Source organism: Cuculus canorus, chromosome 2 (genome assembly GCF_017976375.1).
Source record: "Cuculus canorus isolate bCucCan1 chromosome 2, bCucCan1.pri, whole genome shotgun sequence".
Lineage (NCBI taxonomy): Eukaryota > Metazoa > Chordata > Aves > Cuculiformes > Cuculidae > Cuculus > Cuculus canorus.
The window spans coordinates 131,727,291-131,740,496 of record NC_071402.1 but is presented as its reverse complement, the minus strand read 5'-3'; the positions used below and the strand labels follow the sequence as shown (position 1 = coordinate 131,740,496).

Below are 13,206 nucleotides of genomic sequence, written 5' to 3'. Positions count from 1 at the left end.
AGAACAAGTCTTACGAGGAGCGGCCGAGGGAACTGGGGTTGTTTAGCCTGGAGGAGGCTGAGGAGAGACCTTATCGGTCTCTACAACTACCTGAGAGGAGGTTCCAGAGAGGTGGGTGATGGTCTCTTCTCCCAAATGACAGGGGACAGGACAAGGGGGAATGGCCTCAAGCTGCGTCAGGGGAAGTTTAGATTGGACATTAGGAAAAATTTCACAGAAAGGGTTATCGAGCACTGGCAGAGGCTGCCCAGGGAGGTGGTGGAGTCACCATCCCTGGAAGAGTTCAAAAGACAGGTAGATGATGGGCTCAAGGACATGGTTTAGTGGCAGACAGGGATGGTTGGACTCAATGATCTAAGAGGTCTTTTCCAACCTGGTGATTCTATTATTGACAAGATAATTCAACATGCAGACCAGCTGCAGCAACACTGACCAATTCATTCCCACCCCCAGGCCCCCAGAGGGCGGGGCGGCGGGGCCGAGGAGGAGGACCGAAGGGAGAGGGGCTAAAGCGAGGTGTCCGCGTGGGTGTCCGGGAGCGATGCGGCGGGCGGCGCTGCTGCTGTGGCTGTGCGCGCTATGCGGAGCGGCCGCGCCGCCCGCCTGCAGCCCGCGCTGCCGCCACGGTGGGCGCTGCCTCGCCAACGCCACCTGCCTCTGCTCCAAGGGCTACGAGGGCGAGCGCTGCCAGCACGGTAACGGCGGGGCGGGGAGGCCGAGCCGAGCGGTGCGGGTCAGGGGAGGAGCGGGGCTGTGCAGCCTGGGGAGGAGGGGAAAGGGACCTCAGCCTTCTCTACAGAGAATCGCCAGGTTGGAAAACACCTCTTGGATCATCGAGTCCAACCATTCCTGCCTGCCACTAAACCGTGTCCCTGAGCACCTCATCCACTCGTCTTTTAAACCCCTCCAGGGATGGTGACTCAACCCCCTCCCTGGGCAGCCTCTGCCAGTGCCCGGTGACCCTTTCTGTGAAGAAATTTTTCCTAATGTCCAATCTAAACTTCCACTGGCAGAGCTTGAGGCCATTCCCCCTTGTCCTGTCTGCTGTCACTTGGGAGAAGAGGCCAGCACCCTCCTCTCTACAGCCTCCTTCAGGCAGTTGTGGAGCAATAAGGTCTCTCCTCAGCCTCTTGTTTTCCAGGCTAAACAACTCCAGTTCCCTCAGCCACTCCTCGTAAGACCTGTACATCTGCATAAAAGGAGGTTGTGGCAAGGTGGGTTATTGGTCTCTTCTCCCAAGTGATTTATGATAAGATGAGAGGGAATGGCCACACGGTGCACCAGGACAGGTTCAGATTGGACATTAGGAAAAAATTCTTCACCAAAAGGGTCGTCAAGCACTGGAACTGCCCATGGAGGTGGTTGAGTCCCCATCTCTAGAGGTATTTAAGGCGGGCAGATGAAGTGCACAGAGATCAATTTAGTAGTGGACAGGTATGATTGGACTCGATGATCTGAAATACTGTGTTCAGTTCTGGGCCCCTCACCACAAGAAGGATGTTGAGGCTCTGGAGCGTGTCCAGAGAAAAGCAGCGAAGCTGGTGAAGGGGCTGGAGAACAAGTCTTACGAGGACCGGCTTAGAGAACTGGGGTTGTTGAGCCTTGAGAAGAGGAGGCTGAGGGGAGACCTTATTGCTCTCTGCAAGTACCTGAAGGGAGGTTGTAGAGAGGAGGGTGCTGGCCTCTTCTCCCAAGTGACAGGTGATAGGACGAGAGGGAATGGCCAGAAGGCGCACCAGGGCAGGTTCGGATTGCACATTAAGAAAAAATTCTTCACCAAAAGGGTCATCAAGTACTGGAACTGCCCAGGGAGGTGGTTGAGTCACTGTCCCTGGAGGTATTTAAAAGACAGGCAGATGAAGTGTACAGGGGTCAGTTTAGTAGTGGACAGGTACAATTGGGTTTGATGATCTCAAAGGTCTTTTGCAACCTAGAGATTCTATGATTGATTCTATAACGGTCCCTGGGGATGTGCCCTAGCCTGAGTAGGGCTGGGACCGGGGCCAGTGGGTGAGCTTGCAGTTGGCTTCCTGCTTTTGCACTAGCGGAGGTTCAGGTTAAACATAGAATCATAGAATAGTGTGGGTTGGAAGGGACCTTAAAGGTCATCCAGTTCCAACTCCCCTGCCATGGGCAGGGACATGTCCCACTAGATCAGGCTGCCCAAGGCCTCATCCAACCTGGCCTTGAACACTTCCAGGGATAGGGCATCCACAACTTCCCTGGGCAACCTGTGCCAGTGCCTCACCACTCTCATGGTGAAGAAATTCTTCCTTACTTCAAGCCTAAATGTGCCCCTCTCAGTTTATACCCATTCCCCCTTGTCCTATCACTACAAGCCTTTGTGAACAAACATCAGGCAAACTGACATGTTCCACCCTTGTCCCACCCTTGCACTAGGGAGGACGAAAAAGTCAGTTTATCTCAGTGAGTTTTCATGGCAGATCAAGAGATAAAATTTCGTTTGTCCAATTTTTTCTTGTCTATTGATGGCTTTAGAAGAGCAAGCATTCAGTGCTTCCCTTACTACCAGAGAGTTCACCTCTCCTGTTCAAAAATGGATCTTCATGTCTGACAATCTTTCACACCTTCTCTAAACACAAAAATGTCTAGGATCCAACAGCTGTTTGCAGTGTTGCGTACTGCGTGGTTATTCATCCCCACTACAGAGTGCATTAGCTATAGATCATTTGTCACCACTTGCTAGCCTTAACTTCTAAATAAAACAATGCTCCATGAATGATTACGGTGCTGAATTAAATCAGCATTCCATTTCAGAGTTTTAAAAAAAACCCTCGAGGGCATGGAGAACTAAAATACATGGCAGTTGAAGGCAGTTTGGGAAAAGCTATGTTTGCTGTTTTTAAAAGTAGGTTAGAAGCTAAATGGATCTAATTGCATATGCAGATGCTATGCTCAGTGTAGGTTTTGGAATACCCTAGCCCGTGGGATTGCAAAACATGGATATAACAGAGGGATAAAGTTGGGCAAGGCTTTTTCTAGGACTAGTCTCTCTACTTGGGTGGGTTGCTTAGAAGAGAGTTTTTCCTGCATAGCCTTCTTGCTCAAAGTAGGATCACAATGACACGAGTCAAGTGTAGAGTAGCTCTGGTGGACTCAGCTGTGATACCTGTGAGCAATCCCAAGAGATCTCTGAACACAGGGGTATTGTAAAATGCTTCAGGGTGCTTTCAGCGTAACCCTTATTCCGGTGAGGCCACTAGTAGCATGTTGTGCTGTGAAGCTTCAGGTCAGGTCCCTCCTGTTCATTGGAGAGGTGATCTTGCTGATTCTTAAAATTCTAGGAGGAGTTGTAGTTGTTTTGGCAAAGGGTAAAACAAGCATAAGGAAAAGAAGTACAATTTTGAGGCCGTGGATTTCAGGACAACATTGAATTTTTCACACAGCTCTGTCCTTTATTGAAATCCCTGCCTTGTAAGAGGTATGTGCCTGATGGAGAGTCTTTCTTCATCTTCTTCCTATAAATATGTTTTTCATGGAAACGTATTCAGCAGTCCAAATGATAAAGTTAGCAGATGAGAACAGTGGAATAGGATCACAGTACTGCATATAGCATGCAGCTAGTTTTTTCGAATCTCATCGCTATTCTGTAGTTTTAGTTTGTTGATTTCTTTTTTCCTGTTTGATGCTACTGCTTCCCACTTTCTTCATGCAAGCGGTATCAAATTTAGATATTAGATCTTCACGGTAGGGCTGTTCTCTTACCCACTGTATGCAACTTCACAGCAACATTCAGATACTGCTGCCATATTAGTATCTTTTATCATAAACAGGTAAAGTAAACTTTTTAAAACTATGTGAAATAATGCAGAAATAGAGTTTCTCTTAAATTGAGAGCTCTTTTATGGAATTTCCAGTGAACTGAAAGCATCTGGTAAAACAGTTATGCAGAGCTGAGTGCTGAATATTTCTTTTGTACATGTCTGTATATGTCCTGTATTTGCATGCAAATACTCATTCTGCAGACACTAATATGAAAAATCCTCTATTCTTCAGTTGTATTGCTTGAGAGGGCAATAAGAATATGAGGGCAAAATCAGTGTGATATTCACTGCTCATCTTTTCCCTTTTTTCCCCTCTGTGTCAGGCTTCTCACACATCCAGTCAAAGGATAAAGCAAAGTGATGTAGAGAACTTACCTCACACCTGCAGTTAATTCGGATGAGACTTTCTGAAACACACGGGTTTCTAAAATCTGTATGTGAATAAAGAAATGTTTTCTCAGACACTGGGGCAGATTCAGGAGAGATTTGTGAATAGCAAAGAAGACTGTGATAGGTAATTTATTTTCAATCTGACTGGATTTACCCAGAATTTTGCAAACTGATGTTTTTTATTTGTGCTTTATCCAGCTTGTCCAAGCTGACAGCAATGAAAAAGTTGCAGAATCTGTGACGATCACAGATTCTTTTCTCCCAACAGATAATTACAATTATGACAAAAGCTATGTTTCTTTCAGATTATTTCTAAACAAATACTATAAGTTTCAGAAAGATCTCTGAAAGGCCAGTGGAGGCAAAAAAAAATGAGAGTAGAGGAGAAGGAAGTGCTGACTTATTTCTGGAGATATTTTCAAGAATAGGCATGCTGGAGTGAGCATTTAGTTTTTCTGGAGAGGTATGTAGGAGTCCAGTAAAGAATTAAGTTTGTATTCCGTCTTAAGAATGAGAAGGTGCCACTACAGCATTTTTTTATTAAATTATTTCTTCTTGTAACCTCTTTTCTCACCTGTCGTTTCTAGACTTCACTTACCAGAAGCTTCTTTGTCAGTCCAGCTGTGTTCCTTTTTTCCTTTTCAGTATATCTCACGCTTCTGTCTATTCTGTCTAGGGTCCAGAAGCTTCCTTAGTTTTAAGTGTTAAGAGTTTATAATTGTGGAGTGCTCCTAGTGCAGGGAAGTTATTTCACCTGATTGGCAATGTGAGATGGTCAGGCACACGTGAAGACAAACCAAGTGCTCAGAGATTAAAATAACGCAAATTTCTTATGTCCTTAAGTAGGAGTTTTGGTGAGCCTCATCAAGATTTACCCAAGCTTTGTTTGTTGTCTGTCTTACAGCAACATGTTATCCAAAATGCAAAAATGGTGGAGAGTGCCTCAGACCTGGAAAATGCAGATGTCCTCCTGGCTATGGGGGTAGATACTGTCATAAAGGTGAGTAAAACCCAAAGCAGTGATAGCTTGGAAAGACAAGAAGTTTGAAAACAGACAAAATTAATTCAGAATTCCTTAAATTCAGAATACAATACATTTTGAAATAATGACCTAAATTCCTTAGACCTCTAACCTTACTGCCAAAAAATGCATTGCCTAGAGGATCTACATGCTTGCAGGAGAATGAGGTGGAGTATATGTACCAAAGCGTGTCGTGAGAATCTGTGAAAATTTTGTCCTGTGAAAAATATCTTCTTTGTGTGCTCTCTAAATATTCTGTTTAGCTCTATAGCAGACTCTAAATTTAATGACGTGATGTGTACAGAGATATATTTCTGCATTAGGTGCTTCTATAGTATCTGCAAGATGGTAATATCAAGGCCAAATTGTTAAAGATATGTGTGGCAATGTATTGTTGATAAGTAATGGGAGAAAACAGAAATGAGGAGTTGTCAAGAAAAATATTTATATGGTTTTGTTAAGCCCCTTGAATATATACATGGATTGGAAAAGGCAATCCGAGAAACATTCTTATGTTGGTATGAACTGAGATTAGACTACTGATGATAACTCAAGTTCTAGGATAAAAGGGGAAGCAAACTTGAAACAGTTTGAAGGGAAAATGATGTTGCAGGCCAGATATCCCCAGAGAGTGAAGGGAAGGAAAGCATTGTGTTCCTTTCAGAAGAAAAGTCTCAGCCTGGCACTTAAAAATATTATAGATGTTCTTTTTCAACAGACACTGATAAATTAGTTGGGCAGTCATCACTGTGCTGAGAATAAGCATTCTCTTTGACTGTGGTTATAGCAGCTTGCAACACCTCACAGGATTCTCTGTTTATGCTTGACGTTTATTATGTGAGCATTTTCTTTATTTTCTTCAAATGTGAAATAGCGACAGGATTTACTTGGAGTGTAATCTAACTAGTACCTAGGGAAGGAACTTGGCAACCTTCTGCAGCTCTCCACAGTCTTGCTGTTGTCTGAGGTTGGGGTTTTTTTTTTGTTTTATTTTTTAATAAACCTGTATTTGGTGTTTTATAAAGAAAGCATGAACTGAGTGTACCTAATGTGGTAACACCTGTCTAAGTTTGCAGAAGCTTAAACTGTAGCTCTGAGGTGTTAACTAGACTGAATAGAAATTCAACTGCCAGTGATAATAACTTGATCTAAAAAAATTGGTAACATTATAGAGGAATAAGAAAGATGAGGAAGTGTCTTCTAGTGAAGATCTCTATAACACATTGGTATTGTGTAATGCATACTCATTTTGAGTAGACATAACAGTGTTGACAGCAGTGAGATAACTAACTGGAGTGAGGTCAGTGTAATTTTCCAGAAAAAGGATTTTTTTTTTTTCATTCCTTAAAAGCCAATTGAAAGTGTAGGCTTGTGCAGTCTGTACAAAAGGGGAAAGTTGGCCCTCTCCGAGACCTTAAATTAGAAGCAAAGTGAGAGGTACTACTTAAATAACAAAAGCAGAGTGAGGATTCAGTTTGTGCTAATACTACAGGCTAGACTTGGATTTCTGTCTGTGTAGAAGTCCTACTTGTATTTGTTCTTTTGTTATCACTGGAAGGCGAGGGACTTGTTTGTGTTCACTTTAAGTTGGAGTACTGTGGCATATGGAGCCTGGATATAGAAACTTGCTTTGTGGCAAAATGCGCTTTTAACAGAGTTACACAGAATCACAAATGGCTGAGGTTGGAAGGAACCTCTGGAGGTTACCTTGTCCAACTCTGCTGCTCAAGCAGAACCACCTAGAGCCAGGTGCCAAGGACCATGTCCAGACAGCTTTTTAACATCTCCAAGGATAGAGACTTCACAACCTCCCTGGGCAGCCTGTGCCAGTGCTTGGTCACCCTTACAGTGAAACCATGCTGAGTATTCCTGATGGTTTTCTTGTCCTTAATGTTCCCAGAAATGGTTTCCAGGATCAGCTTTTCCATTACCTTACTAAGGATTGAGGTAAGGCTGAGGGGCCGCTGGTTTCCTGGGTCTTTCTTGCCCTTCTTGAAGACTGGGGTGACTTTTGCTTTCCTCTAGTCTTCAGGTACTTCTCCTAGTCACCACAGTTGATCAAATACAATCAATACTAAATACATTAACTTATGCTGTGTGACAAAGAAATATGCAAACAAGCTTCAAAAAGCTTTTCTAGCTCTGCTGGAGTTGGATGCATGTCCTTGCATTTTCAGCATTTGTGCCAAAAAAATGTTAGTTGATACCACGTTCAAAGTTTGTGGTAGAACAGAGACTTGGACTTCTTCATATTGAGTAGCAAGCGGACATCTCAGTTGCCCATCCTTATAACGAGGGATGGTTATTTCTCTTCAGTACAGTGAGGGTGGTGTATACAGTTACATCCATGCTTGTGGAATGATGCATATGATCGTACAGAGCAGTAATTATGCCATGTTTCAAAGATGGCACATACCACAATTGATACCACTCATATGTCTGGCGTAAATAATGCTTCATTAATGAGACCTTCAGGGCTTTGACGTATAGAATGATTCTGGAATGAGGAGGCTTACTTAGATAGTTGGTTTTTGGGGAGGCACTGCTTGACTATAGTCATAGGTTCATTTACCAAATTAATATCCCCTTCTCTTCTTCCTCTTGTTATGTGTAGATCCTGTCAGGTAAGGAAATATGTGAATCCTTGGCCTCATGTTATCAACTTACCAGCTGTGATTTGGCAAGATCAATCAGAATATGCATGTTAGTAGTTACTGTAGTGTAGCTGTCAAGCAGTGGTGTAGCTGATGAACAGCTGGTTCACAGTTGGGGAGGGGAGGAGCCATCTGCAGCAATAATCATGTTTGTTTGTTGTTACTCTTGGGCTAAATGCTTAACAAGCTTTTAAGCACATGCTTAATTTTAACTGCATTTTGAGTTGGCATTTGCAGATGCGGCTCTGTCGTCCTCACTCACTCCTTATGGAACTGTGCCTTGCTCTGAATAGCAGAAATTGTAGTCTTTGCAGGTGTGATAAAACAAGCAGCTGCTGATAGGCCAGCTGTTTAAAGATAATTGTTTGAAGTCCTACACTGCTTTTGACATGTACTGCATATGCTGTTCCTCCACAGTAAGCTGTGAAGGAGGCTGTCAGAATGGTGGGGAATGCATCTCTGTCGACGGAGTTGTGAAGTGTCTTTGTGCTTCTGGATGGACAGGATCAAGATGCCAAGAAGGTGGGTGTCTACATTCACATGCTTTATTTATTCCACAGGTAACTTACATTGTAACAGTCCCTAAGGCCTGTAAACAGGTCCTGAGGGCAGCCTGATGAGAGGGCACTGGAAACAGAAATAATTGGCTATATACATCATTGCAGCAGTCTCAGCTTTTTATGACTGCATTCCCAAGAACGAAGTTTTTAGTCACTTGTGCAAAAAGCATTATACAACCCACAAACCAAATTAAACCCTGTCTTTCTCCTGGGGTAAAATTTTGAAGGAACTCTTCTCTCATTTAAAGTCCCTGTATTAATTTGCTATTAAATACGGATAATGTAATGTTATCATGGCATGGATCATTCACAGTACTTTGTGCATTTACATAAAATTTCTATTGCTTAGAAATATAACTGCAATAACAAAAACATTTGAAAAGCATTAAGAGGCAAATAACTATGGAAATGTCATTGCATTACTATAGAAATGAAGGACCTCCATTATTGGTACATCCTTAGATAAAATAGTTTCAAATAATATTTTGCATTCATGTGTACATCTGTTAACATTTAAACCAAAATTCTTAACACATTACCTACATATTTTTTTCAATTTCCATGGTCCTGGAAATGCTGTTAGACTTACACAGTTGAGCATCTGGCCTGGAAGAAAATGTGGCTTACTATTTTGATTTGTATCATCCTGAATCTTTCATTCTGTCAAAATTCTTTTATATCAGTTTTACAAATCCTGCTGAGTTACCCACTCTTTTCTTCTAGCAATTTGTCCTCGAGGTTGTTGGAATAATGGAGCTTGTGTGGCTCCTGGGATTTGTAGCTGTCCAGCTGGATGGGTTGGTGAAGCATGTCACTTAGGTAAATGACTTCTGACATTTTTCATTTATCCTTTTCTCTACTTGTTTGGTTTACCAATATCATGTTCAAATCTTCAGTGCCCAACAAAGCTGCTAGAACAGTATGTTAGAATAGTAAATAAGAAATGCTTCTGCATATTTTGGATCTCACAATTATCCATAAGGAATAGGTGGCTTTTCAGTGTGGTCAGAAAGATAGAACTTTTCATCTTTTAAGTAAATTTAGATGCAGATTTTGGTTGTCACCGAATTCATTACTTAATATGTCTTGCCAGCATTTCTGAAATATTTTCTATAAGCCCTAGTGTAAAGAACTGAAAATGGCTGTTACAGAAACACTACCACTACTGATGTGGGTTAGGAGCTTCATTAAATTTTATGGACACAGAAATTTGAAACTTGCTTCTCACTTTGAGGATAAGTCAGCAGAATCAACTCTGGGTGCTCTTAAAATAGTAAGAGGAAGCTGTCTGTAATCAGGATTAATACCTACTGACATTCTGGCTGAGCAACCATTTGCATTTCCCCACATTTTGATACACAAAAGCAGGTGAGGATTATAAAAACTTTAATCTACCCTTCTCTGGCAAGGCCTTGTATGCTTATAACAGGACTGCCCTGGTGCTAATGGCAATAACCCTGAGAAAAGGAAAGTCTTTTTGGTTTGCTCTCCCTTTCTTTGAGAGAAAGCTCATTTAAGCACTGCTCCTGAGCTCAATGTTGTGGGTGCAAATTCTCAGGATGGAATCCAATGCATTTGAAATTTTTGTGTGGCTATGGGAATCCGAATCAGCTAGTTTTAGTTCTTCTGAAACATATATAATCAAGCAAACATTAACAAATATTACATTCCCATTTGACCAGCAAAATGCTTATCCTTTGTTATTCATCAGTGTATTGAGATAGAAGGTGAAATGGGAGATGCAGAGAGCTTACAAAATGCTTAGGTCTATTTCCTGCATCAGTAATGATGATAAAAGTGTTCAGGTTTTTAATGTCAAAACAATCATTGTTCCCCAACTAACTAGATCTGCATCTGGTTTGACTTCTGTTGATGCAGATGCTCATAAGCAAATTACAGCCTCTGGCTTGTTACCTGAACTGGTGTGTAGCTAGGGGACAACTAAAGCTGTACCGTCTCAGTCCTCCTTTGCCCTTCTTTTGGGGGAGTGAGGGAACAGAAGGGCAGTGTATGAGCAGCAGCTTGTATGTGGCAACTATTTTCTCATGAATGTGAATCCAAGAACGAGCTTGAATTAGTTTCAGTAGGAATTTTTATTGTTCCCTCACTTTCATGGAGGCATCCATCTCAAAAACAGCCTGTGCCTTAAAGAACAACAGAAATTATAGCATTTTAAAAGGAGAATGGCACATGAATAAGACTAGATGTACTATGGCTGTATTCCAGCGAAGGCCACGATGCCATAAATTGAGAGGCATTGCTTTTCAATTCTTCCATTATGCTTTTATTTATACTGTCCCAGTGTGGTCACCAGGGAACAATTCTGCTGGCACAGTGAGACAAAAGAAAAATGGTCTTGTGTTGTGCTGAAGGCATACTGTGTATCTGGTGTCTCATTTCAGCTGTATGTAAACTACCTTGTCAACATGGAGGAAAATGCATAGCTCCAAATGTGTGCAGATGTCGACTGCCATACTCTGGTCCACAGTGTGCAAAGAAAAGGAAGGAATGAAGCAACTTCAGCAAAGATAAGCTGCATTTTCTTCATGTAACTCTTCATACAGAGATGAAGTCTGCGGCAGTGAAGGACCTTAAAAAAACCAACATGGTAACTAATTCAGTTCAGATAGCTTTTTGTCTCCAGTATATTAAGTAAATGCTTTTCTGTAGAAAAGAAAAGTATTGCTGACTGTAACAAAGCTGTTATAAGTGTCAAGTGTGTGTAGTGTATGGCACATGTTCTCTTCTGTTTTCATTTTAATTCGTAAGCAGAAGTATTATACCTTGGTTGATACAACTGACCTTGAAATATAATTTACTCTTAAAATAAAGTACTTCAGAATAGATCTGTGTTCCTCTTTTTGATTTTTTCCCCTTTGACTAGAATTATTAATGATGTGTTTTAAAGAAGCATACAAAACAAAACGTCCTTAATTCTGATCATCAGAAGTGAGTGTTAGTTCAAGTATAATTTGCCTTCAATAAGATTACACAGACACAAGAGGAAATGTGCAGAGTTTGCATTTTTCTGAAACGTCAGCAAACTGCAGAGCCTTTTATTAAAATCCTGGTTATTGCTTTATGCACGCTCTCTGCCCCTCCCCCCAGTCAGATTTAGATCTTGATCAGTTAAGCAGTATTTAAAAAAATCTAAGGCACAGTACTTGTTCAGACAGTTTCACTGTTACTTTCTGAAAGCTTAATCCATGCTATACTCCAGAGTCCTCATCTTGACTACTTCCACAATCATACTGTCTGATCATCTTTCCACTATTTCTTTTCCTTATCTCAGTAAGATAGGGAAATATGTTTATCTTCTCCCTTCTGGACATGTAGACATTGATCATTTATTCCTGTTCAGTACTTTGTTGTTACAGGAGCAATGTAATGAGCGCCTCTGTACTGGCAGTGAGGAAAAGCCGTGTCTGTCACAAATCACCTGTGTGGAGGATGCTGAGGCTTGTCTTCTGGACATGTTTCACTTTCACCTCATTTAGGTTTTGCAGCCTTTTGAATGGGCTGCAGATCAAACTGAATGAACTCCTACATTCATTGTTCCACATCTCATCTGTGCTGTTTCTTGAAAGCTACAAAAGAGAGTGGTTTTACCAAACCACGCAGGTCAACTTTTGTAATCATGCTCAAATCAAAATTTTTTTTTTGTGATAGATTGATTTTCATCTAGGCAAAACTGGAATTTTTGGTGGGAGAATTTAAACTATGCATTACTGTAATCTGTTTGCCTGTGCAATATTTTAATCCATTTGATGGAATAGCTTTCTATCTGTGTATAAGGTCCCTTACCAGAAGAGGCAGGTTTCATAAGCAGAGTGACTTTATATGGAATTGTTTCTCCAGAGATTACAAGCCACTGAGCATGGACAAGAAGCAAAGAAAATGGGGTCATCTCGGTTACGAACCTTCTCTAAAAGAGAGAACCCAAGCATACAGAGGGCAAATGAAAGACAATGGTATAGTTCATAAGGCTCATGTTTTCTGTTATGAGCAATTGCTGTGTTGTGTATTTTGAGAAACCTTCCTCTACTCTTGCTCTGGAGGCTGTTCCCTTTGGTTCAGATGAAATCTACTATGGATATGTGTTGTGCAGGTTTTGTTGCCAGGGGAACATAATTAAGAGGAGTGTATGGTTTTTGTGCTGCTTTTTCTGTGATAGACTGGATATTTCAGACATGCTGGTGAAAAATGTTTTTCATGCATGGAACCAGATTATTTCATCAACAGTTCTGGTGTGGGCTCTGTGAAGACAAAATTCTGCGTCTGTGTCACAGTTCGCTACAATAATCACATAATTGTTTAGAAATTCAGGAGTTGAGTGCCTTAGATGACATACTGGTTGCAGGGAAGTGAGTGGAAGAAAAATAATTGCCTTAGACTAAAGATTCAGAGTAAATGAGCAGGAGTGTTTAAATGCAAAGAGGCATAATAGCTGAGTATTGTTCCTGAAAAGACTGACCTATACTAATATAGCCAAAAGTGACAAGAATGGTGATTAGAAGCCAAAAGAGATATTAGCATTCTTAGGAGCACGAGATCAGGAGCAGTCAGTGAGAGAGACCTGTAATTGTTGTTTCTGAGCAGGCCAGAACAACTGCTAATTTAAACAGTTCCTTATTTAGAAACGAGAGGATTAAGGAAGCAGTAATTTGATGGCACGCAGACTGCCATGGTATACAAATACCGCTTGAATGTAGCACCATCTACTGGCTACAGGGTTTTCTACTGAGGTCTTTTTGGTTTTGTTTTTAAGAAAAATAATTTAAGTCTCCACAATATTT

The 13,206-nt window shown here is 41.5% G+C and overlaps 1 protein-coding gene across 1 annotated transcript; it reads left to right on the top strand.

The window, feature by feature from the left end:
- The first annotated feature begins 508 nt into the window (after positions 1–508).
- Positions 509–11,717, top strand: LOC104068030 (von Willebrand factor D and EGF domain-containing protein). The gene is made up of 5 exons (XM_054060373.1): positions 509–695; positions 5,080–5,175; positions 8,268–8,372; positions 9,134–9,229; positions 10,813–11,717. The coding sequence occupies exons 1-5, from the start codon at positions 542–544 to the stop codon at positions 10,920–10,922; spliced, it is 561 nt and encodes a 186-aa protein (XP_053916348.1). The 5' UTR covers positions 509–541; the 3' UTR covers positions 10,923–11,717.
- Positions 11,718–13,206: the final 1,489 nt, after the last annotated feature.